The 26,491-nt window shown below is 35.7% G+C and overlaps 2 protein-coding genes across 6 annotated transcripts; one reads left to right on the top strand and one right to left on the bottom strand.

The window, feature by feature from the left end:
• The first annotated feature begins 815 nt into the window (after positions 1-815).
• Positions 816-20,473, top strand: LOC120271763 (protein LYK5). Of its 5 annotated transcripts, none has more exons than XR_005540055.1 (6): positions 816-862; positions 969-1,120; positions 2,135-2,434; positions 3,329-3,512; positions 5,876-5,991; positions 19,541-20,473. XR_005540055.1 is itself a non-coding variant. In XM_039278442.1 (6 exons), the coding sequence occupies exons 4-6, from the start codon at positions 3,510-3,512 to the stop codon at positions 17,828-17,830; spliced, it is 2,091 nt and encodes a 696-aa protein (XP_039134376.1). In that variant the 5' UTR covers positions 816-862; positions 969-1,120; positions 2,135-2,434; positions 3,329-3,509; the 3' UTR covers positions 17,831-17,967. The 5 variants fall into 5 exon arrangements, 1 of the variants encoding a protein (XP_039134376.1); XR_005540056.1 differs by lacking the exon at positions 19,541-20,473 and adding an exon at positions 6,343-6,703; XM_039278442.1 differs by lacking the exon at positions 19,541-20,473 and adding an exon at positions 15,846-17,967 and having other exon boundaries at positions 5,889-5,991.
• Positions 18,798-26,435, bottom strand: LOC120271783 (putative ABC1 protein At2g40090). The gene is made up of 12 exons (XM_039278460.1): positions 26,150-26,435; positions 25,657-25,811; positions 25,429-25,554; positions 25,141-25,236; positions 24,887-24,987; positions 24,335-24,371; positions 22,251-22,469; positions 22,059-22,170; positions 21,776-21,867; positions 21,514-21,693; positions 21,177-21,290; positions 18,798-19,341 (listed from the first exon to the last, which is right to left on the bottom strand). Exons 1-12 carry the CDS (start codon positions 26,316-26,318, stop codon positions 19,132-19,134), a joined length of 1,611 nt encoding a protein of 536 aa, XP_039134394.1. The 5' UTR covers positions 26,319-26,435; the 3' UTR covers positions 18,798-19,131.
• Positions 26,436-26,491: the final 56 nt, after the last annotated feature.

The following is a 26,491-nucleotide window of genomic DNA, read 5'->3' as shown; positions in this document are numbered from 1 at the left end:
CTATAGTTTCTAGAGTCCTGAGAGCGTGATTGTGGTGATACAACTACCAACAATAATGTGGCAAACACGTCGAAGTAATCATTGATGCCTTCAAGGAATAGAGATCCTTGGCCTCCTTGTTGTTGTCTTGGTCCTGTTGTCTATCTATGGTTGTCTCTCCTGTTTGTTTGTTGTGTTTTCTTTTTTTTTTTCTAGCTTTGTCTGTCCATTCATAGTGGATGTCTTTCTTTCTGTTTTCCTTTCACATCTTCCTTTCTCATCTCTTTGTTCTATTATGTTAGTTGTACTGTGTTTTGGTACTCTTATTTGTATTGCTTATTTTTGGTTTAACAAAGTTGTAGTTTATAATAATAATAATAATAATAATAATTGCACACCTTACGCATGGTTATTATTGGGGAAAATGGTAGGTATTCCTGGTAAACTTATTTTGACTTCTATGTGGCATGAGTGGAACTACTGTTGATGCACATGATTAACCTGTGGCCTTATAATGCACGTAGTAGGATGGATTTCTTATGATTCCATCTAGTTGATATCTTCGCTCATTGTTCTTTAGATTTTTTTGACCTATCTCAAAACCTTTATGATGTTCATATTTTGGTTCCATTTTCAAGATTTTACTTATGTAGTAATATTCTTGTTAATTATGCTTCGTCTGTTCTTATATTTCTACTGAGTATGTTGCTTAATTACATAAACAACATTGTTCAGATTTTTATAGTTTTGAACAAGTCATGTTTTGTTGAACTCCTGCCAATTGATTTGAGTTTTTTTTTTCAAATTTTTGTTTTGAAACTAATTCTTGTGTTCACATATTGTGTAGGTGAAATCTACCAATTATATGAAACAATCCATTTGAGTGAGTCATATTCAACATTTAAGAAACTTTCACTTACACCTAGCCCTCATAATTTTTCTATGCCATTCACTTTTATTTCATGTCTCTGCTTTCCTTCTTGGATTAGGTTTTGCATCCAATTGCTGATTCTATCAAAACCAAAAGATCCGGGGAGTGTATTTCGACAACTTCCTCCAAAGACTAGTCGAAGTAGATGACCTAAACTATGGATCAACCACTATTCATGAGTTGATAGTACTTCAAGTATGAATGATAGTGGTATTGACTCATTTCATATTTGAATGTTTCCAAGGACCTCGTGTATACTTTTTTTTTTATTTACTACCATGGTTGTTAAAGGAGGTTTGAGTTATTTCTTCTGTTTCTTGTTATTTATTAATTTTTTTTAATTTTTATTTTTTCCTTTAGGGCTTTGGAGTTCGTATCCTTTGATAAGTGTGGGCTTTTTTTTTTGTCTGTACGGTCTCTTTTTCATTTTAACTTTATAGTTTACAGTTGTCATATCTTTGATCTTATGAACTTCACTTGATCCAAGTTTAGTTTGTGGATGAATTATTGCATATGTATATATATGTAGTATTATAGATTCCTAAGTTCTAGTTGCTCTACTAATCCCCAGGCACAGTCTATATTTTAATGCTGATATTGATTTTACTTTGAATGAATACTTGAAGATTCTATCAAATAACTACTTGAAGATTCTACTTTCGTGTTCCTGAACATGGTATTGATTTGTCATGTATTCAAGAATAAAAACAGTAACTGTATCTTATTGGTAGGCTCTCTCTCTCTCTGTGGTTGTTTTTTGTTTAATTTTGACATGTAAAAAATAAAAATAAAATTTCTATTTGGTTAATAATCTTAAGTTTTTCTTGCTCATAAATAAGGCACTCTATGGGTGTCAATAATTATGATTGTAACAATTAGGAATAAGTTGATAAGCCAATTTGAATTAGACTCCTATTTGCTTAAACTTCCAACTAATTGTGATGAACTGTGGTCAAACAAATCTCTAAATGATTTAAGGACTTTAAATTTAAACTTTCAAAGCAATTTTTTTTTCCATTTTATAATTATCTTAGTCTTATTTATTATTTCATTTTATTTATTTTTCTAGTATTTTGTGATTATATTAGTTTCACTTACTATTTTTTCCTTAGTCTAAATCTTTATAAGTACTTGTTTTAGTGTTTGTAAACAGGGAACCAATCAATTGAATACTTGTCTTTTTTTTTACTCCATTTTAAGTGTTAGTTTTTGGAGTTCTTGCAGGGAATCTAGTAAATCCAAGAGCAAGTCAAAAAAAAGAAGGAATTCTCTTAATCCGTAACCTTTGTTTTTCTTTCTCTTTCTTTTATTTATCACATCTCCGCTCAAAATCTTATGTTGTAACTGTAGGGTGGCCTCAAATCCTCACACAATCAACCGCATCAAAGACTTTGCGACTAGATTAAACCTTCACCTCATCTGTTTGGTAGAAACCAAAGCTGACGTTTCTAGGACTCAACTTTTGCAAAATTTTCCAAAAGAAATGGGAATGGGCTGCCAACCTTGCGTCAAGTCTCTCAAGTGGTATCATCATTCTCTGGAACATAAATATTGGCTTTGTCACTCCTATTATGGGTGTCAAAACCACTTTCCACCTTGTTATTTCTTCTGTTTCGTTCTCTTGGATTTTTACTATCGTTTATAACTCTCAACGTATTTTTGACCAAAATTTTCTCTAGAATTCTTTTTTGGTTTTTTCCTCGCTCAACTTCCCTTGGCTCTTAGCCGGAGACTTTAGTGCCATTATCTCCGGCACAGAACACAAAGATGGTGTATTTCAAATCTATTCCTCTAAATCTTGGAATTTCTCTCAGTTTAACTCTCAAAATCAACTTCTCGATTTAGGGTTTACTAGTTCTGTCTTTACTTGGTGTAATGGTCAAAACCTCTTTTCCCGCAGATGGGCTCTTCTTGGCCGTTTTCTCACTAATGTCAGTTGGACGAATGGTTTTGTTTCCTATGTTAATCATCATCTTTCTCGTACTAATTTGTGCGTTAAACTCTATAAGTCATGATCCATTGTATTGATTATTAGTGTTTCTATGTTATGCATTCCTATTCTTGATTAGGGTTTTGTTTGTATATCTAGATCTTGATTACAGCCTTGATCCATTCTCTTAAGGTGTATAGCAAAGGGTTACTAGACATTGTTTCTGTTTGTAGGGTTTGTTGGCTCAACCAATCTTGATTTAACATGCATGGATTATGATTACCCATTTTGTCAAGAAGGGTTGCATAAAACAAGCATTAGATCTTGTTTTTGTTTTCAGGGTTTGGAGCACCTATAACTTTGATTATGTTTGTTGATTGCAAGGGTTCTAACTCAGCCCCTGTAGCTCCTGTTTTATATATTTTATTACTGCATGCCTTTTGAAGAACTTTGTATGTTGAGTTATATCATCTAAAAGTCAACTGCAGAAAACTCCAAGAATCAAGCGAGACAGGGACAAGTATTGAAGAGCCTTGTATCCGAATAGGGAAGGAGAAAGTGGGGTTCAATAATCGAGAAAGGGAGACAAATTGGAATAATCACAGAAGAATTAACGAAAGTTGGTGGACTCCTAAATCTGTTATCTTCAAGCCCTGCTAGGACAATCGAATGGTATGATTCATCTCAGTAATTCAATATTCAATGTCGTAGCCCTTCTATTCCATTCCTTGATTTTCCTTATTTTTCTACTTTGATTTGTGGGCCATGTCGCTGTCTTCTTTCATTTCCTACTTAGCATGCTTATCTAGATCTATTGGGCAAAGTTTACAAAAATTGATGAAGATTTAGGATTTATTTATTTTTGTGTAAAACCTATATTGTTTTATGCCAATTTGCTATATGTAGGTCTCATGTGCTTGATTGGAAGTAATATCCAGTTCCATGGAGTGTTCCTTTACAGCTGGAGTCAATTATTCAGTGATGATATATCTATGACATGTTGCTCTCTAACATATGTTCATGCTACGTACATTATGCAACAAAAGGAAAAATGATATTTTAGTAAACCAAAACAAGTATTGTAATTCTTTCTCATATGTATGTCTTTAGGCTTGTTTATTTAATGATTCATCAAACACTGCTCAAAAAGTCCCTCCATTGTTCTTCTGATATGATTCATCCAGTTGTAAAAGATGGGTTGCTTAGGCTCGCTTGCTACCTTTTCCAAGCAGGCTAGCAGTTGACTAGCTTTGAGTGTGGCCTAACCTGTAATTAGGATAGAATCACCATCAAGTTGATTTAGCATATTCTTATGTTGCTACAACATGTTCAATGATTGATTAACCTCAACTTTTTTGATTCATGAACCCATTTGAATCATAATTCAGTGAATTCACCTTATAAGTCTCTGATACTTCCCCAAGCCATTCTCAGTCACTAGGAGCTTCACCATTGGCTGTAATAGTCACCACCTTCCCTCACCGAATTTGGCCTCATTTTCCCCTGTTAGCAGCCCTAGATTCCCCCACCCATAGGAACACTTCAATATCTTCTTGTTAAGGTTTCAGTGTTGCCATTATATGGTGAAATTTGCGGCCTTTGATTTTTTTTAAAAATTAAGAAAACCTTATTGTTTTTATGCCTTAAGAACTATGCTAATGATTTTCAACTCTTGCTTTGTTTCTAACTTTATAAATCGATCCTTGAAAAATGAGAAATAGTTTATTTTTGGACTCATATATTTTCATAATAACCATAATATGGTCCATAGATCCATTAGAAGTTGGGGGCTACGCATGACTCATAGGTCTTTATCGATTCTTTGTGTGACTTATACAAAAGGGAATTTTGAACTTAGGTTTATGATTGAAATTTTAGAAGTTTTATCTATTAATCTTGTCATCAAGTTGAGCACTATTTGTACTCTATGAACTCAAAAATGTAACGAAGAGATATAGATTTAGATTTTTTTTCGAAGAAGTACATTTTATTGGAGTGTGTGTGTGTGTAAAATTTGAAGTTGTTTGTTGTGGACGAATTAGTACTTATTAGACCCTAAACCCTAAACCACAAACTCAAACCCCAAACCCTAAAATCATAAACCCTTGAACCCCTAAACCCTAAATGAATACAACTTAGAACAAGGATTTTAACACAATGTTAAAATTTTAATTAAAAGAAAAAAATATATAATTCTTAAAATCAGGAAATTACCATTAAAAGTGCTTGAAAAACAATAAACACATTTAAAATATCACTCTGCATTCATGGGTTTTAGAATAAGGATTTAACTTTTTATTTCTGTTTTTGTGTATGAAATCATATAATTTCAAGGAAGAAGATTAGAACCATGAGAAAAGGCGGACAAACCTTGAATTCCTCTAAGGACTGGTAAACTCCATCTTTATGCTTTTGCCTAAGGTTGCAGAGTCTTCTGGTACATCCAAGCTTTTCCCCAAATTGCCCCTTGGAGAACCTTGAATCCCAAACCTTGAAACCCTAAACTGCAAACCCCCAAGCCCTAGACCCTCAAACCATTTGTTGCCCTTGATGATTTTGTGCTTGTTTTTGTGGCATTTTAAGTGATATTTTTTTCTTATTAATTTATTTCTATGTTATGTTTCATTCTTAATTGAGATGAAGCTACTTTGAATCACTAGTTGTATAAAAATTTATTCTTTTTTACAAGTAAATTTTCATTTAAATTCTTATGAAAATAAATATTTTTCTAAAATTAAAATAATTGCACCAGAGTATCTAGTTTTAACTTATGGATAGTGTAAAATAAAGTTATTTATATAAATTTAGGGTGACATTACTGAAACTGCATTGTTTAAATCAGTTTTATTTTAATTAAGCATTATTCAGATATGATTGAACCATACAGGTTTATCAAACCTTATAATTTATATAAATTCACTTTATTAGTAATAAACAAGCTATACGAAAAAAAATCCTTATAGATTCCTTTCCCTGATCTCCCTACTTTTTCATTTCTCTGCCATTTCTCTCTCACCGTGCTTTGGGGCTTATAGCTGCCGTAATCAGAGTGCACGCTCGGGAGCTGCATTGGGGAATCATGGGCGGCGTGATTGGAGATGGTTTTCAGGAGCTGCGAAGAGACGCAACGCTAGCGAGGGCTTTCGGGAAGGTATTGTGCCTAGATATCTTTAACCAATTTCAGATTGCTTGATGGTGACTTGTTATCTAGTTGTCTATCGATCTCTGTCAATCATATTTCTTTATTAACTAAGTAATGCATGAATAACAAATCAAAGATTTAGTGTTTTCATTTCTATGGATTATTTTGTTATTCTGATCATTGTATTTGTTTGCTTTTTAAGGATGAGTAAAACTGGACTGATGGTGGTTAAAAAGGGTATTAGATTTGTGGGAAGTGATATATGACTCATAGGTCATGTTCTGATGTCAATGGTTAATTGTATTGTTTGTTATGAGAAATAATGTGTGCTTGAATTCATTAGTGGTATTTTGTGGTCAGGCCATCCATATCGGCTTTTGGTGATTGGTTTGAGGTCCTCGGATGAAAGGTTTTCAGAGTGTTCTTTGTTGAGTAAACTGCCATAAAGTTGTTCATCAATGTTCAATTCCTTATTCAAAGTTCTTTCATATATGATCAAGCCTATACAAATCCCAACAAATAGAATGCTTATAGAGAATATTGCTTCATTAGCACGGATATCTTAAGTGCATCAGCGACTGGAAAACCATATTGGGGCAAGATGCAGAGCGTATCAGCACCATACAGGGATCGTCATTAATGTGGTGATTTGACTATGCACATGACAAATATGGAAATATTGGATAACCGTATCACCATTATATTATCCCAATATTAGGATAATCATTTTGGGATAATCATATTTGCAATATGATGACTATTAGCATATAGTTCATAACATATTGGGATAATTATATTGGCAATATGGTGACTATTGGCATATGGTCCATAGCATATTGGGATAACCATAATATTGAGACCATATTTTGCCATATTAGCATAATATGGATAATCATATGGTTCATAGTCACCGATATGGTGCCAATATACGCCTATAGCGCCATATGTATAATGTAATATGGTGCCAATATATTATTAGTTATGACATGACATATTAGCTATGGATCATGCATTAGTAATGGTGACTATGGATAATGTAATATGGTGGCAATATATTATTAATTATGCCATGGCATATTTGCTATGGATCATATCCTAATATTGGGCACCATATTAGTATAGCAATGGTGCCTCTTGTATATGTATCTCTTATATGGTGCCAATATAGTGCTTCCTATTGGGGTTTTTTGGGTTATCCCTGGCCATCTAAAACACAGATTCATGGGAAGGAAGTTCACTTATTGAGAACGAAGAAATTAAGAATTGTCCAACAGTTATGACAATTCCAAAAGCAATAGATAATTTTGAAAATGCATTAGAAGACAATTCTTCGGAGAAATTTGGAATCAAAATCAAGACAAAAAAACAAAAGATAAAACAAAGATGTATATCTATTAATAAACTTAACATTATGTGACGTGCAAAATAGAAGAATACATCAGTACATAATTTATTATTATCAATTTTATTCAGGTGGAGATCCTGATAAATCAGTATATTTGAATATGTTCTAGAACAAATATCCGAACCATGGGGATCAAAACTATTTAATGAAGACCCTATATATTGAAGATAGAATCAATACATTAGGAGGTAGAATAGAATTTCTATGAAGAAAACTAGAAGAATGGCATTGAGAATTAAGGATAAGTAAGAAACAACGAAATCCATCAAAGAAAGATTATGTTGCGAAGAAATAATAAGACAAAATAATATTTGATACCCTCACTATACAATAGCCTTACAAATGAGAAATATGAAATAATAAGGGATTTAAAAAAACCCTAAACCCAAAACCCAAAACCAAACCCTAAAACCCTAAACCCAAAACCCAAACCCTAAACCCATAAAACCCCTAAACCCTAAAACCAAAACCCGAAACCCTAAAAAACCCCAAACCCCAAACCCATAACCCTAATTCAAAAAACAAAAATGTCTCCTTAAAAAAATGTAACCAATGAGTCATTTTTATTAAACGAAAATGTTTTTAATCAAATAGCGTTTTTAAATATATATATATATATATATATATATAGATAATAATTATATTATTGATAAAAACTTGCATAAAAAATAACTTTTTTTTAGGGGTTTTAATGTATTGCAACGCAAATGCCTTTCTTCTTGATTCCCTTGGCAGTGTCGTTTCTCTCCATCTTGCCAATTGGTGATGAAGAGAACAAAGAAGAAGAGAGGTAAGAGACTCCTCATCCTCATCCTCTACTTTTTCTTGGGCAGATTTTTGGCCAAGCTGATAACTCCTAGGTCTTAGGTTTAGTGGGCCGTTTTATACTGTACCTTGTCACGATGTTAGGGTTTTAAGAGTTGGATCTAGGTTTCGTTGCCTCGCCATTTGATTGTTTTGCTGATTTTGGCGCCGATTGTTCTCTTTCGTTTAACGATGCTTTAGAAAGTAGTATTTTCGAATAGGCATCTAGGGGTTTTCATGTGACGTTGATGGTGCACCGATTGTTTTTATTTTTGTTGAATTTGGGTTTCTTTTGATTTTATGTGTTCTGTGACGGATTTACTTAGAGCTGTTTGTGATTTTAATGAGATCGTCAACAGGATTAGAAGAAACACAGAAAAATCATAAAGACAAACTTATTTCATCTTAAGCTTTTGCATCACAAATATTGTATAAAATTGTTTTGAATTGAATAATCATGTATAGTACAGTTTTGTCTTCAATGGTTGGATAGCTAGATCATGTAATTTAATTTTTTTAATTTGTGGGATGGGTTTAATCTCGTGCTAACCATGTCGGTTTTATTTGAAATTAGTTTTTTTTTTTTTGGGGTCCAAAAATGGATAGGTTGAATTGAATTCTTCATGAACCTAAATCAGGCATTACTGGGTTATATTTAGCTTTTTCATGAACAAAGAGTGTTTGGCTGAAGGATTTATGTCTAGTTTCTTACTGATTAGTTTAGGATTAAGGTTTTCTCTTGTTATTTTGATCAAAATTAATACCTTAAAAGTTTTGATCAACTTATTTATTGATCAATTTATGGAATTAGAGCATCATAGTTAGGGCATAAATGATGATGGCAATAAGTTAAATATGCTTCTTTCAAAACCAGTAACCAGACCAACCATATTCAAGTTAATATGCTTCTTTTAAAACCAATACCATGAGAAAGCATATCCATGGTTATCTAAATAATATCATCTAATGAGTTTTAAAAATCAAAACAACAACTATATAGACAATGTATCTGGATTGATATTAATGATGTTATTAGTGAATGTTTGTTTTGCAAATGTAAATTGTCATTTATTAGCATAGAAGTCTAATTTTCAGAATTTAAGTTGTGAATTAAAGACTAACCTTTTTGTGATTGGTTTACATAACTTTTTTATGAACAAGGAAATTACTGATAATTTCCAGACCTTTGATTATAAGAAATATCAACCTTTTCATTAAGTTGTAGGACAATTGAAATTAGTAGAAAGGGAAGGAAACTTGATTGACATGTAAATGTGTTGATTGTATGGTCATAGAGATGTATCATGATGGTCTCTGAAATTTGTTCATGCGTTATCAGCACTAAGATGCATTATGCTACAGAAAGGAATTTGATTTATAGAGTAGCCTACACAGATGCTGTAATCGTTGCTAATTTGTATGTCTATGGACTTATTCATTTCATGTTTCATAAACACTGCTTAAAAAGGGAGGTAGGGATAAGGAGTTGTGCATTCCATCTTCTTTCCTTCACTTCACACATATTGAATTTGAAGTAGTTTGCTTTTGCTCTTGTTCTTCTGATATGGTTCTTCTGGCTGTAAAAGATGAGGGAGGTTTACCTCATCTGCATCCTTTTCCAATCGGGCTAGTAGGTGATTGATTGTCACCTAAACTGTACTTAGGATGCAATTACCATCAAGTTGACATAGTATATTATTCAGTTGCAGCAACATGTTTGAAGCTTGATTTGGAATATAGAATCCTAAATATGGCCTTCATATGATCTCATCTTGGGTTTGTTCTGTTGGCTGTTTATTTTTTTTTATTTTTTTTATCTAGGAGTTATGACTTATGAAGAATCATGAACTTATAGATGGCATGAAGAGCTGAGGCAACAAATGGAGTTGGTTCAAAAGGAGCTTGTGCATGAGAGCATGAGCCCTTGTGCAGTATGATGGTAGAACTACCAGAGTTCTCATGTTGTTTGCCTTCATGCACTACTCCCTTTAGTAGGATAGAAGGTGGAGATGGATGAATGCACATACGCATATGTCTGGGCATATCCCAGCAATTTTCTCGTTTGCCCCAGCAAATGAGCAGTTCTCTATTTCTTTTTTTCTTTCTAAGTAGCCTATTGGTGGGTCTAAACAAACAACATATAACAACTATGCTTAAATTTATGTTCATTATTAGGCCCAGTAATTCCCCATGATAATCCATGCTTCAAGCAATTGATGGCATTTCAGGTATTGCTAATGCAATCTGCAGAACATAGATATAGGAGCTAACGTGTATTCACTAAAATATGGCTAAATTGATTTGTCAATCTCATGCCTTGCAACAAGCTTCTTGGTATTCCTTGAAAATGTGTTTGTCATAATATGTCCTGTAACTCATGGAATCATATTTGTGTCATCATCTTAGTGTATTGCTTCATCTGAGCACTAAAATGAAACCTATGATTTTATTTGGTGTTTCCTTTTATTTATAGAAAGTTTAACTAAGGTCTCTTACCTTGTGTGTCCCTCTCTGAATTCTTTACAAAACAGCCAAAATTACATTTAAAAAAATTATTGAAATACTTGGTGATCCTATGACTTGGATGTTCTCTTGTCTTGTGCTACATTCAATTGAAGTTATTCAATGTGATTCATTCTCTCTGGCTTAAATGTTAGGACAGTGTATTAAGCCAAGAGAATGCTGGGATTGTGTTGTAACATTGACATTTCTTTCCATTCGTCCTGTCCTTCACAGTTCATTTCCAAGTATAATCAATAATGTACTAATCTTAAGTTCTTACAACAGCAGCAACCATAAGGAGATGTTAGTCCCAGCTATTTGCGGTTGGTTATATAAATCTTTTCCTTTCATATTGCTCTATTAAGGGTCAAAAGACTTGAATCAAGCACAAACATGTTATTATGTAAAGTTTCTTTAACACCTTTTTAGATCTATATCTTATCTTTCTTATAGGAGCATCTATGGGTCTTATATAAGGGCATGTCCATATCATCTTAATAGATTTTCTCTCAACTTGTCAATAATAGGTGTCGTCCCCATTTTATTTCAAATATTTTTTTTTTTAATTGGTCCTTCCTTGTAATGCCTGACATTCATCTCAACATTCTCATTTCAGTCATTCCCATCCACTAATCTTAAGTCTACAAATACCTTTAATATCAGTTTTGACGTAGCATCAGAATCCAAAAGACGTGGTTCTACATCATAAGAAGGAATTATTCAAATTAAACCTTTTGATTGGTAAGAAGACTTTAATATAACTACTACTATTGTTTTGAAGTAATAATGTGCCTGAAGAGTTTGCACCAAAATTGGCACAAATTTTGAAGAGGTTGGAGGAGAATATTATATAGAGATGCTGCTAAGGTTCTTACACCTCCAATAAGTTTTCTATTTATTAAAATGATGCTTCAGTTTAGGCCAATATCCATTTTGGTTACATGTAACTATATTATTTCCTTGCTTTCTGACGCTAAAATCAGAACAATGAACACCCTAAGCCCTAGACCATATACCTGATAGAAGCATGTGACATGTTTACTTGTGTAAAAATTATTCTAAAAATAATATAAATTTATTAACATAGATCTTCTAAGTTAGATTTTCATAACAATATGTCTAGATATGTATATCGTTGAAGAGAATGATTGAGAGGAAAAATTTTCATACTTGATATTTCTAGCTATTACAATCCTTTGTACAACTCAATTTATAGAGTAACTACCAAACTAAATTATGTTATTTGCTAAATTGTTGCTAATTCAATATTAAAATCTCTATTTACAGCAAATCATCCTATTAGTGTATAAATTGTTGAACTGGTAGGCTTTTGGAGAAGATATCTGCCATTTGTTGACTTTTAGGAGTAAACAAAATGAACAGGACTCTTCAGATATGCTAATAGCTGCTTTACTATTCAAATATAGCTTCAATGGGTTATTCCACGCTTCTTTCAATTCATCAAGTAGTCTTCTTATCAATTCTCTACACCCACTTTTGTCCTCTTATTTCACAATCTTTTAAATGGTTTCTTGAATGATTTTGATATAGTCCTCCATTTTGTGAAGAGAAAGAGGTAAGGGGGTGGGAACAAATAGAGGACAATGAAACCTAGGTGTTTCTATTCTTTTTTTTTTATACCCTTTTGGGTATCTTTTGCTTAATTTCTTATGGAACTTATCCAGTTTCCTATTCTTAAATGATGAAAACCTAGAAAGTGTTATTCAAATTTTATTAGTTTTATACAATAGGACTAATTCATGTTCAAGGCTTAACAGTAACCTAGATTTCAAGGTAACATTTTAAGGAATTTGATCATGTAAGACCTCTCTTAATAATTATCATCTTATGATATCTTATTCTTATATTAGTTTATCCTAAAGGATGGGCAATATTATGTGCCACATCATGCTTTCTTTAATTGGTGGCCAGAGGTCTACCATGCTATGTTCTATGATGGAGGTAGTAGAGAACAACACAATAAAAACAAGATCGAAGGTGAAGGTTTTTGGCATATTATAGAGCAGTTTGTAATTTTATTTCTTCATCTTGCATGATACAAACAACAGTGATCCAACCTTGAACTTGAAATCTTGACAGTCAGGGTAAACTATAATCTAATACTTATATATATGTTATGTTAACACGAAAATACATCCCTCTCTTAAATTGGTATGGATTTTGGTCAATAGGTTAGTTGAAAAGGAACAGAAACCAGCTAAGATGGTGGTGATGGATTTTTTCCTGCTAAAGAGTGGCTTTTGGATTTTTTCTCTGGGGCTAGGGTTTTGTTTATCTTTGAACTCCTATAAATTGTCTCTTTTGGCCTTAGTCATCCGTTTCACAGGATCCTTACAACTAGCACACAAAAATGGGGTCAATCTGAGCATTTGGCTTGGGATGTGTAAGTCAAACAGGGATCATTCCAAAAGAAAGGAGGCTTAGGTTAGTGGTTTTATAGCAATGGTATTCGGATTCAGCTATCTTTTGCCTTGATGAAATGATCCTCCTTTATAGCGCTTCGGCCAAACTGACTTAGTTTGCCGCCTCTAGAGATTCAGCCTCTGTTGTTAAATGGCCAAGCAAGCTTTGCTATCTCTTGAGATTCAATCTCCTCTGCTAGATGACTGTTCATCTTGATTCAATTCTAACAGTTTGTGGGCACGCAAACTTTGCCGCCTTTGGTGACTCAATCTTCTCCGTTTAATGATCATCAGTTCTGATTTGGTTATAATGGTCCAAATCAGGACATATATCAACGGTTCAGATCATACCAAGTGTCAAGATATCTATCCCCATATCATATGCTATAAAAACTCAGTTAATTGTTTCTTGTTTCACTTGTGATTTGTTAAGGGCAATCAAAACATGCTTATGTCATGATGAAGTTAGATAGATGATTAGATTCTTCAACTTGAAACCTTGATTATCCTGGTAAAACCATACCTGAATATATCTTTAAAAAATTTGTTAATTATTAGTGTTTCAGCTAACTTGAGACCTTTGAAGACAGTAAATTCTCTCTTTCATGAGGATGAAGTTTAGAAACATGATGAGATTCTATGGAGCGGTTGATTTTGCAACCTTTATCAAGTCTTTTACCTTCTTCAATCTTCTAATCGTTGTTCCTTGTGAATCAGCCTTGCAGTCTTATGATTGCAACTTAACCTTATTGTTATTTGCACTTTAGATTAGATATAGAAGCTCGTGTTCTGAAATGGAAGGAAATGAACTCTAAATATGGGGGCCTATAAACGTTCCTTGCCTGAGTGGTTTTTGCAAAGAATGTTTTCCAATGTGACTGACATGATATCATGCTTTAGAATGTCAGCATTTTGACACTGGGTCGACTAGCAAAGAAAGGTGAAGGATTTGAATAAATTAAGGGCAAATTGTCCAAAGTTATTCTTTTTTTTAAATTTCACATTTATGCCTAGATATCAAAATATTTGCTCGACTAATAATTAATTTTTAGCTGCTCAACCTAGTTGGAACAAGATGTTTTCATATTGAAACGGATTAAATAGAAATTCTCAAAAAACACTAACTGTCATTTATGCTATATATGTTGTCAATAGTAGGATAGGAAATGAGCAGGTTTAGCACATAATCCCCATAACATCAATTGTTTCTTTTCTGCATGTACACTTCTGCGACCTATAACCTTTATGTTTTTGTATAAGTTGACCTTCATTGCTTTGTATGGGCTAGTCTGTTCCCGAGTTAATCTTTGTAAGTGACCACCTTTTTCATTCATCTAGCAGGATATGTAATGTTTGGTACATGGAAAAGTAAAACTTATGAAAAACTTCCACATATTTGGGTTTAATATGAACCATGCAAAGTAACGGTTTCATGCAATTACTTTTCCTTTGACTAGAGAAAATGATTCATAGGGGAGGGTGTGAAAAGAATTACATAATGGGTGTGAAAATGTTAGGCAAGTAAAATTCCGATATTACCCTTATTTAAGTAAACAAATTTTTGTGTTTTTACTTTTGAAAACCCTAGAGCTAAACTCCGCTTTTTTTTTCTTTTCAAAACCCTAGGGCAAGAGGAATCACTCCTTGGATCATTTATTATATTTTTTTTTTACTTGTTCAATGTTTTTTTTTTTTGTGATGATGCTTGTTTTTTTGTTAAACTTTTATCTTTTTGGAACGAGATTTTATTTCTTTGTATGTTTTTAATGAGTTTATTTGATGTTACAAGGGTTTGGTAATGTGATTTTGACTTTTTATTTGTTTTTTTTTTAATTTTATTAACTAGAGTATTAAGGGCAAAATTAATAATTGATATAATTTTATGTAGCAACTTATTCATACCAATTGAAAGAATTAACTTTACATGCATTTCAATTACAATTTTTATTATACATACTAAACATTGTGTTGGCACTTTATAGGGTTAGTAATTAAGGATAAAATTTTCACTGTAAAGCATCATACAGCCCCGAAGTTGGCAATATTCTTTTCAATGTCTATATTGTTATATGAAGAAAAAATTGTAATTTTCAACCAAAGCCACTCCATTTAAGTTTTTAACCACCCTTGATTTCTAGACATGCTCTTTCTATTGCTGTATGGCTTTTCTGTGCGCTACTTCAAACTACAAGTACATATAGCATTTCCTCCATTAAATCGAATATCTTCTACTCACTGTTTGCTTTTCCTGCCTTTCAAATTAATATTTTCTATAAAATGATGTATGTATACAAATTAAATAAGCACGATCTTAATCGCCCGGCAAATGAATCCAATACTATTAAGTTTAGATACATGGAAATAAACAAAAATAAAAATAAAAAAGCCAACAACAACAATTGGTTTTCGCTGGAAATAGCTGGGCTCCAGTCCAGAATTTCAGGCACTGCCCAACGGCTTGATTGCCAATCCCATTCCACCACTTTCCGTGTCTTAGTTTAATAGCGGCGGGAATTCAGTTCCGTATACAACGAGCCCGGTCCACGGTGACGGAACTGAGATGTGAGAAATCCCATGTTGAGTTTCAAAGTCCACAGCCGCCCCTGATGACCTGGTAGAAATTAGAAATTTCATGGCATGGGATTTTAAAGAAATTTAAATAAATAAATAATATCTGCAACTCTCTCTCTCTCTTTCTATATCTGCAACTCTCTCACTTCCTCCTTCAGGGATGGCAACGAAGCAGCCACAGACTGTCTACTTCTCCTTGGTCTTTCTTTTCTGTCATCTCCTCCTAAGACGGTGCGATGGGCAGCAAGCATACCTGAACAACGACCAACTGGATTGCAACAAAAACGGCTCCAACACACTCGGCTACCAGTGCAACGGCGCTGCCAAATCGTGTGACAGCTACCTCATTTTCCGATCTCAGCCCCCATACCAGTCACCTGTGCAGATCGCATCTCTCTTCTCATCCAACACGAGCGCCATCTCCGCCATCAATGATATCCCTGAGAACTCCTCCGCCCTCGATGGTTCCCAACTCATTGTACCCATCCCTTGCTCATGCTCCTCCAGTTACTACCAGCACAACGTGTCCTACACCCTCAAACCCCAGGATCTCTATTTCTCTGTGGCCAACAACACCTACCAGGGTCTCTCCACCTGCCAAGCCCTCATCGCTCAGAACCCGTCCCTCCCGGCCACCAGCCTTAACCCCGGAGACATAATCACCGTCCCCTTGAGATGCGCCTGCCCCACCAGAAGCCAGATCAACCAAGGCGTCCGATTCCTGCTCACCTACACCCCAGTCTTTGGCGAAGATGTCCCAACCCTCGCCTCCAGATTCAACGTCACAGCTGACTCCATTGTTAATGCCAACACCCTACCAACCGGTGACACCATATTCCCTTACACCAGCCTTCTCATCCCTCTCCCAGCCTCTCCCTCCAAGGCACAGACCATCACCCCTCCTCCTCCCCCTGCCACGCCTCCGCCGCCTCCGCCGCCTCCTACTCCTGCATCGGGTGGAGGTGGCGATGGCAGTTCTGACAACAAGGGTCTGTATATCGGGGTCTCCATTGGGGCGGCTGCTATTCTGATCCTGTGTGGCGTTGTAATCTGGTTTGTGTGCCGGGGTAGACGGCGTCGATCCGAGCCGTCATCTTTCCAAGATAGCAAGGAAGGGTCTGCTGGGCACGGTGTGTTGTCCACCAAGAGCTCGACGGCACCTGGGATAGGTGGAATAGGTGTGTCTGACGAGATCCGCATCGCCATCGAGTCGCTGACCGTATACAAGTTCCGAGAGTTGAACGAAGCGACTGGATCTTTCCGGGAAGAGCACAAGATCAAGGGTTCCGTGTATCGGGGGGTGATCAATGGGGATGAGGCAGCCATTAAGCAGCTCAAAGGGGATGTCTCCAATGAGATCACCATTCTTAAGCAGATCAACCATTCCAACGTGATCAGGTTGTCTGGTTTCTGCGTGCACGAGGGCAACACTTTCTTGGTTTACGAGTTTGCGCGAAATGGCTCGCTCGCCGACTGGCTCCATCACAGCAACAAGGACAAGGACGACAACAGCAAGTACCCTCCTTCTGATCCTTGTTCATGTCTTAGCTGGAAGCAAAGGGTCCAGATCGCCTGCGGTGTCGCAGATGGGCTAAGTTATCTTCACAACTACGCCAATCCCCAGTACGTTCACAAGGACTTGAGAAGCAGCAATATCCTCCTAGATGGTGAGTTCACAGCCAAGATTGCGAATTTCGGCCTGGCGAGGTCAGTGGAGAGGAGGGAAGCACTTCAGCTCACCAGACATGTCACTGGTACACAAGGGTACATGGCACCGGAATACCTCGAGCATGGTCTCATCAGCCCCAAGCTGGATGTTTTCTCCTTTGGCGTTGTGCTGCTGGAGATATTATCAGGGAAGGAGGCGGTGTCCCTAAGGGAAAAGGAGGGTGGTGAGGAGAAGGAACAAGTGCTCTTGTCGGCGCGGATAGGACCAATGCTCAGCGCAGAAAATGTGCAGAGTGAGCTGAGAGATTTTATAGACCCTTGTCTTGCGGACGAGTACCCATTCGATTTAGCCTATGCCATGGCTCAGCTGGCTATGCGCTGTGTGGCTCGCGACCCGTCTTCCCGACCAGACATGACCGAGGTTCTTGTGACGCTGTCAGCTATCTATCACTCTACTTTGGACTGGGATCCATAAGAGGCTCCGCTCTCTGGTTCTGTGCTGTGATTCATGCACTGTGAGCCAATTGAACAGTATACACTCTGTATCCTCATCACACTAATTACGTACATGTCTGAGCGCCAAAAATAAAAACGTAGCCAGATTAGTCTTAATTATCTTTTAAGTGTCTGGATTTACATATATATATATATATATATATATACTTTTCTTCAAGGAAATCTATGTAATGATTTAGGTGCAATGCAATATGTGTAGGTGTCTAATGAATTTTTGACACATATAACAAAAATATATTAAATATAATAATTTTTTATAATATTTTTATATTTTTATTAAATTATTTATCTCAGGACAAAAATTAAAAATCCAATTGTGAACTATATAAACTACATCTAAGGCATTTGAGATTTGCACCAAAGATTTGTATCGTTTTTTTAAAATGTTGTCAAGGGACACTGGCATTTGAGATTTGTACGGATGGTGGAGGCATATCATTGTAACCAGTGAGCCGTATCAAAGTCTCGGAGTTGTCTTACCAAACTCAACTCCTTTGATGCTCTTTTCATTATATTCCCTTGATGGAGGTTAGGAAATGGCATTGTACAAATACTACTTATAGCCAGGCTTTGATTAATTTAGCTTCTGTGCTCCAGAAGAGTATGTACATGGAATAAAAGAATCAAGCGCAAACAAATACTGTTGACTTAGTAAGATACAAGTTTTAAAAAATTCATAAATCAAAGAACTAGAAATGAAATTTGGATATCATCCATTTAAACCAACCCAAATGATAAAGATTATCTTGCAGGAATTATAGGAGTTGTAGGCTTCTCTATTTTATACATAAGCCTTCTAGTTGTTTGTCATTGTTATAACTTATCACTTTTCCAGCAATGCCGTGTTTGTTTCAATTACATTAGATTAAATAACATTAGTATATCATAAACGGTAGGCTAGAATCCCTGGCTATAAGACAAAGATATGGAAGAATTCACAAAAATGCTATAAAATAAAACCGCTTGTGCAAATAGATTGTAGTTCATTCACAACCAAACTCTTAAAAAGGCCTCACTTGAAAAATTTTATTTTCACTTCACTAAAACAGACAGGGCATTTTCCAAACCTTTGAGGTATTGCCCCTTCTATATCAAGCCTAAACCAAAAAGTTATTGAAAGAATGTATTACATGTAAGCCACTGTAACACACTGAAGAAATTATGAAGGAAAAGAGAAGCTGGAGCCTCTTTAGTCTTCTGGGACTGATGCCCTCAGCAACCATGAAAGTAGTAATACAAACATTGGCAGAATTTCATTCCTCACCCAAACATGACTTTCCACTGCTTCTCCAGCTGCAGAATCCACAAAGCAATCTGCATACAGAGTAATCGAGCTTGCAGCAGCATACCCTCAAACCATATAATGGGGGATGACAAAAGATTTTTCTGCAATTTTCTTTTGGTTTCTACTACCACTTTCGAAGAAACTCTTCCAATGATCAAGAATGTGTCAAGAGATGACCCTTGTAACTGTCAAATGAATACTTGTCAGTCAATAAAAATGCTTAGTTCATTGTAATACCTCCTAACAGAGAGGCTTCATGTTGCACATATAAATTGCATTATAAACATCATGCATTTAGCTAGTATTCATGCATCTTTCCTAGTTTTTATGGTCATTTCCCTTTCTCCTTGTACAATCTACTTTTTCTAGCTGTTTTCATTGTAGGAAGCTGGAATTAGCTGAGAAACCTGGAGACTGGGAAGAAACACAGCCTATCTGTGGTCTGCGAGAAGTACCTGTGGTCCATAAAGTGACTGGGGCCCAGCTGTTATCTTTTGGCTATAAAAAGGACCATAAAGGGGCTTTAGAAAAAAAAGGAAAGATCAGGAAAAGGGGCTGGCGGCTGGAAAGAAAGAAGGAAAGCTTTGAAGACCTGGAGAAAGTTGAAGAAGGAGGAGAGAGCTGAAAATTAAAGATCAAACCCTGTGGACATCATAGGGAGTCCTCTCAGCTTGCTGTGTTGCTTTCTGCAGACTTTTTTTTCTTTCTATCTTTTTCTTTGTAACTGAGATGGTGTGTGAGTAGAACTTTTCTTAGGTTTGGGATTAACTCAAGGTGTTTTGTGTATGATGTGTTGACACTTTTGTATGGATCTTTTATGCTTAATGGTAGATTTCTTGAGCTGATTTCTGATTTGAGTACACAGCTTGTGATTGTGAAAGCATTGCTTGCTATCTTAGAGATTTAGGTTGGCTGAGAGGTTAACTTGGGTCTTGGAACCTCTTTAATCACCCTGAATATACCGAAAGGTAATTCTTGAGGGTCTTTGCCTTAATCACTGTACTTAATCAGGTTTTGAAGAGGTTTATCTACCACGAAAGTAGGAGGTAGCCTAATCAAGATCTAACTTGTTATCTCTTGAAAGAGAGTGACAAGTAGTTTAGGATTAATGCCCTTCAAGAGATCTACCCAATTATAACCTAGATCCAACACATCGTTCATATTATACCTTGTGGTGAGTTCCCAAACCTAAGTTTATATTAGCCTGAAGTACGATCCGCAGCCCTGTGTCCCTTCAGCCCTGATTGTGTTTCATTCCTTGTTTCTTGTTGTTCTTAATTCTCATCTTTTTAATTGTCTAGATAACCTCTTGTTGCAATAGGTTGGTAATTACACTTGGTCCTCGTGGGATCGATACTTATTTACTACTTGGCAAAAAAACCGTGCGCTTGCGGTTGTGCAACACTTCACTTTAGAAGAGAGAGCGGCGCACCATAAAACCCATAATTGGACTACACATTAGATAATCGTTATGGAGAAGCAATGAACACCACTAACTATTAAGTTACTGCTTGACAGAATAGGCATACCTTCAAAAGCCTATCAGGATGGAAATTTATCCCTTTGTCTAAATTTCAGTAAAAGACATGAGGTGACCTGCAGGTACTCAGATCATTAACTAATGGTTGCTTGAATTTTAGCATTGGGTGGTGTATCCTTTCAGATTTCACGCATTTAGCTCTTTCTTTTGTTAACGCTTAGATTGACTAAATTTTTCATCAGCATAACAAAAATCTGATTGTGATGTATCACAGAAATTGCAAAGAATAAAAAGCTTGATCAAATAGCGTGTGGGATACAATGCAACAGCAAAAAGAGGATATTTGCTTGCATATCTATGAAAACATCAGGATGTGAAAATAGGTCAACTACAACTGATATTTGTACTCTGAACCACCACAAGTAGATTCTGCATGACAACTTTTAAAGAAGCAAGAAGTTTCCAGCTACAGGCATCTAAAACCTGATAATGAGTTAAAAACCATTTCTCCTCTCATTCTATGTGATATAAAGAACTTACCAATGAATAGTTAACAGCTCTTATACAGTCATTAGTTTTGAGCATTAGCAGAATTACACGTGGCAGCCTTCTGAGCAGCTCTGAGATCTGAGGGAAGTACTGTGATGCATAAACCTGCAGAAACAGAAATATCAAGTCACAAACTTGTAGTATTACAGTTAAATCCAACCTCATTCATATCTTATGACATAATAGATTAAAAAATAATAATAATTCATATTTGGGAATAGAAAACATTTGTGCATTTGTTTTTGCAATATATCATAACATCTTGCTGAAAAGTAGAAAAAACGCAGCCATTTAAGCAAATAAGAAATGAACAAATAATGGAGATGACCTGAAGTTCTGACTGCTCTCCATCATTCCCTTCTAGAACCAGGTGATCCACAGCTGGGTCAATTACCCTATTCCATGGTCTCATCGTAAGTATTCCTGCAAAAAGTGCATACAGATCTTCACCTGCACCCAGTTTTGTGCTATATTCTTTGATTCCATTAGCATCAGAAAAAATTAGGGCCTACAATGAGAGGACATGTTAGTGCGCATATAACAACTAGTCCTAATTATAGAATTTCAGGTTGCTGTGAAATATTATTTACCCTCCAAAGAGCAGCATAATTTGTTCTGGTTTCAAAATCTAGCTCTTTGTACAAACCATGATCAAGTAGTATCAATTGTGGCCTTCTCCTGCCTGTATGTGGAGCAAAGCATGATGTCATACCATTAATAACTACAACTCAAAGTATCTTTTGTAAGGACTCTGGCATAGTATTTGACACCAATTCCAAAAAGAAAAGACTTTTATGTATCATGTTGGATTCAGAAGGATATGGTAGAAAAAAGGGTTTGCATCATTCAGAAAAAGTTCACTGAACTTCTCACCAAATATATTCCATTTACTGGATGGCAAAGACCGCACCATCATGTTGCCAGCATGTGGGTCACAGTGCACAAAACCATGCTTAAATATCATCTCTGCAAAAGCTTGGCTGACCTGCATGATTATAGGGTGAAAACCCAAAACTTCACCAGCTGAATGGTGAATAAAATGCAAGGTTAGCAAAAGATGCTTACTAATCTTGACACATCAATCGGTTGAACTCCAAGTTGCCTAATTGCATTCACATCCAGTATTTCGGGAGCATCCATAAATTCCATTGTCAAGAGTTTCGAAGTACTAAGATCCCAGTAGACCTTGGGGGCATAAATATATTCTGCTATATGAGGAGACATCCTTCTAAAATTATCCAAACACTTTATGCTGTTCTTAGCTTCACATAAGAAATCTAACTCCTAAAAATAAATTCAGTAACAATTATTTCCCATGAAAGAGATAATGCATATGTTCAGATGACAAGCTTTATATAATACAAACACTTACTAGCAAAACATAAACATTTAGTAATATGGCATAATTTTAAGCATTCTTTGAATAACAGGTGGTTTGTGAAAACAACCTTACTGGAGTAGCATATATTAAGCACAAATAAATCACTAATAGCACTAAATATTTCTTATAATTTGGTTGTGGAACCAAGCAAAAGTAGTACTTGAAAAATGTACTACGTCATTTAACAAGAAAATCAACTTTTGAACCAAAGTTCACATTGTATGCCCAAATCAACACAAAGGAACAGAAGCGCCCAAAACCTACTATCTAAAAGTTGAGTTAAAAGTCTATTTGATGAATATGATTGCATTTGCATGCACTTTAGTAGGTAAACATATTACTACATTTTGATGTCAGGCATATGTGATGTTCAAGGTAAACCATTTTTATGGTCAAAGATCATCTTGGTAAGTTATTTGGCCTATGGCCTTGACACAGCGGAAGTACTCAAACTAACTCAAAACACTTATATAAACCAACAAGCCTCACCATTCATGATTGGACTTCCATATTATATATCAGTACTATTCCCTAATATTCAGGCGAGCAGCTTATACCAGAGATGAAGCAACAAAACATATCATCATCAAGGTAAACACAACAGGCACCCCCATTGGGGATTGAAGTTCTAAATTATATATCAGCAATATTCTCAAAGTTTCAGGTGAGCAGCATCTATCAGAGATGAAACAACAAAATAATTCAAAATCCATATTGCAAAGATGGGAGAGAATTCTTGACTTTTCCTGATAATCCTTACTTAAACGTGGATTGCCACAGAACGACACCATGGAAGCATGCCTTATTTACAGTCTGAAGTATTTTTGCCCAGTTTGGCGGAAAATGATATGATGACAAAGTATAAAGCCTACAGACAACCGGCTGATAAAGAAGCAGAAGAATGATAGTTTTTAAAGAGCAAATGTATCAGCCGAAACATATTCGTTACCCAGACAGAGGAAAGAAAAACTATAGTGCAAGAAAAATTAAGGCCATCCCCTAAATCCCAAATGAATAACCCTGGAGAAAAGTGAATGATAATGCAAATATTAAGTAGAGATGAAGATGAATGGCAGCAATACAAAGTGCAAAACTACCAAAGTAAGGTGTGCGAATAACAAAAAAATAACCAATATTGGTTCTTTATGGATAGGAGGATTTCACAGACATACGGTTGGGCCACAGCAGCATAGTTAATTCATTAATCAAATCTCTGACATAAACTTACTGTTTAGCTGCCAACTACAGTCCTGGTGATAGCATGAAGAAAAACAGAATAAGCTATCATAAAGTTCCTTTTGTGTAAGAGTAAATATTGAAAGAATCCATCTGGGTGGCTGTCACATGCTTTGCCTGAGGATTATGCACTGAGATGTCCAAACTTAGCATTAACCAAACTTTCTATTGGTGAGTGTCAAAGGAGAAACGCACTTAAATGCCAAGGAATCTCCCAGTAAAATCAGAAACACTGCTGTCAGGAGTTCCTAGAAGCATCAACCACAGTTCCACAACCATACTGTCAAAGTACTGAACTAGCTCCGTGATGAATGGTTATATCAGAACATATGAGAAGAAAAAAGACAACATTAAAACATATCTCTAAATAAACATTACAAAAGCAAGTACATGATTATGGAGAGTAATTTGATAGTTGGGACATAACAACAAAAATAATCCCAACATCAATGTGTTTGCATATAAAACTACATGCATCATTCCACTGATGATCCAATGTAAGAGCATAAGAAAAAAGTCAAAGGAAACTTGCCTTTGGAACACTTTCACGTATTTCATCCACCAACCACCTGTAGTTAATAAAACAATTTTCAGTTGCAGATAATGCTGGGAACAGTATGATAATGCCAGGAAGATGACAAATTTATTTATCATTATCTCAGAATTTTGCATCAGTAACCATACTGGATAATTCTATCAGTTCATGCCAGTGCAACAATATATATAATCACTATCAGCCAAAAAAAAAAAAATGGATGTAAACACATGACGAAAGGAATCAACGTAACCATGTGTATATATACGCTGAATGATAAATATCATGGAAAGCATACTTGCTACACGATAAAATATTATTCTAATATGTGACCCTAGTTTATTTATGAGCCATTTCTATAAGACCACAACCTCTCCACTAACATTTGCTAGTTTAACCAACCAGCATAAAATGTAATGATAGATTCCTACACTATAGGCAAGTAGGTGTGTGGTATAATAGAAAATTATTAAACCAAATGACAAAAGAGTTTATGATCATTAATCTTTTATTTCAGTAAACAAGGAAAAAGATCCTCAGAGTAAATACCTATAGTCAAATGAGGGGAAACACCAATGCAAGAAACTCACTATTAAGTCAACAGTAGCAATATCTGCAACAGCAGTATTTGTCAAGTGAGTGTGCTGAACCTGAAAATTAACATGGCCATGGTCAAGTAGGCATTTCAAAAGTTATATTCAAGTCTACAGTTGACAAGGTCCATGCAGAATAAAGATAGATGACAATCAAAAACTATAATGTTCCAAGGTAAAACTCAGAGAAATAGTCCTCAAGGTTGCAACCTTAACGGCCACTTTTCTTCCATCGTGAGTTTTAGCAGCATGGACTTGCGCAAGTGAAGCACTGGCCAGTGGTACTGGATCAAATTCCAGAAAAATCTGTAAATTCATTTTTTTAATGAGAATAAGGTAAATTGATTCCTCAATTTGTAGTAACCTTTTATGCAAAACATTTGCTACCTGCATAGCTATGAGGTGAAAAAGCATTTAAATAACGCAGATTAAAAGAAAGAGTTAAGAATTGATAGAAAGAAAATCATAGTGACAAGGAATAAAGGAACAACAAAATACTTGCTCAGGTGGTCCTCCAAGCTCTTGCATACAAACTTCTCGCACTTGATTATATGAGGAAACTGGGCATCTCTTCAACATGGAAGTCCTCATTGTCTCTACATATTCTCGTGGGACAAGATATTGCTGTAATTAGAAGGAAATCTCTAGTCAGAACAGAACCACAAGCTTACACCAAATAAATTATTATCCATTGACTGGATAAAGTATGATGAGCTCCAAATGTACCAATTGACCAATGTGTTGGCCAAGCTTTATATAAATTCCCCCATTGCGGAAGCATAATTCTCGAAGCCTAAGGGCAGATCTCTCATGGGCTTCATGCTTGGCTTGTGACCACTCTACGCTTCCTTGCTTAAGTCCCATTGTAGAATATTCATAATCTGAGATTAACAGAGACTGAATGCATGACAATATGAAAACGAGGCGAATAGGAAAGAGCACAAGAATCAATCAACGAAACACTGTAAACTCAGAGATTTTATACGTGCAAGGATATATATATATATATATATATATATATATATATATATATATATATATAATATGTCAATTTTAGCAGCGTTTGGTGAGACGTTGAGAGGAAATAATCCGTCCATGCGATGTGACTAACGGATGCCAGAATCTTAATCCCATATACTTGCTCCTTGTATCGACTTGGGGAATGTAAACAATAAGAATGGCGGGAATAAACCAAAAAAATACGAATGGAGAAGCAGACCCATGACGATGGTGGCAGCGGTGATGAAATCGCGGAGGAGTCGCACTGGAACGATGGTGCATACTTTCATCGTCAAGAACGGATCCTCGGAGGTCGCGACGGCGGCTCCGGCAGCACCCCCACCGATGAGCGTCAGCCAAGTAGCCAGCTTTGCACCCGCGCGCAACATTTAGAGAGCAACAATTGCAGGAAGGAGGTATACTAAAAAACACAAAAGAAAAAAAGTTGGGATTGCGCGGACGCGAGAGAGAGAAGGAAGGCAAGAGAGAAAAGAGGGGAGGATGAAGATAACTCTACTCGGGGAGTAGGCCCCCATTTCAGCCCAAGCCCAAGTTTATGATG

This window comes from Dioscorea cayenensis, chromosome 2 (assembly GCF_009730915.1).
Source record: "Dioscorea cayenensis subsp. rotundata cultivar TDr96_F1 chromosome 2, TDr96_F1_v2_PseudoChromosome.rev07_lg8_w22 25.fasta, whole genome shotgun sequence".
NCBI classification, from domain to species: Eukaryota; Viridiplantae; Streptophyta; class Magnoliopsida; order Dioscoreales; family Dioscoreaceae; genus Dioscorea; species Dioscorea cayenensis.
Note: the sequence above shows the minus strand (reverse complement) of the source record. Positions and strands in the feature narration are given on the sequence as shown.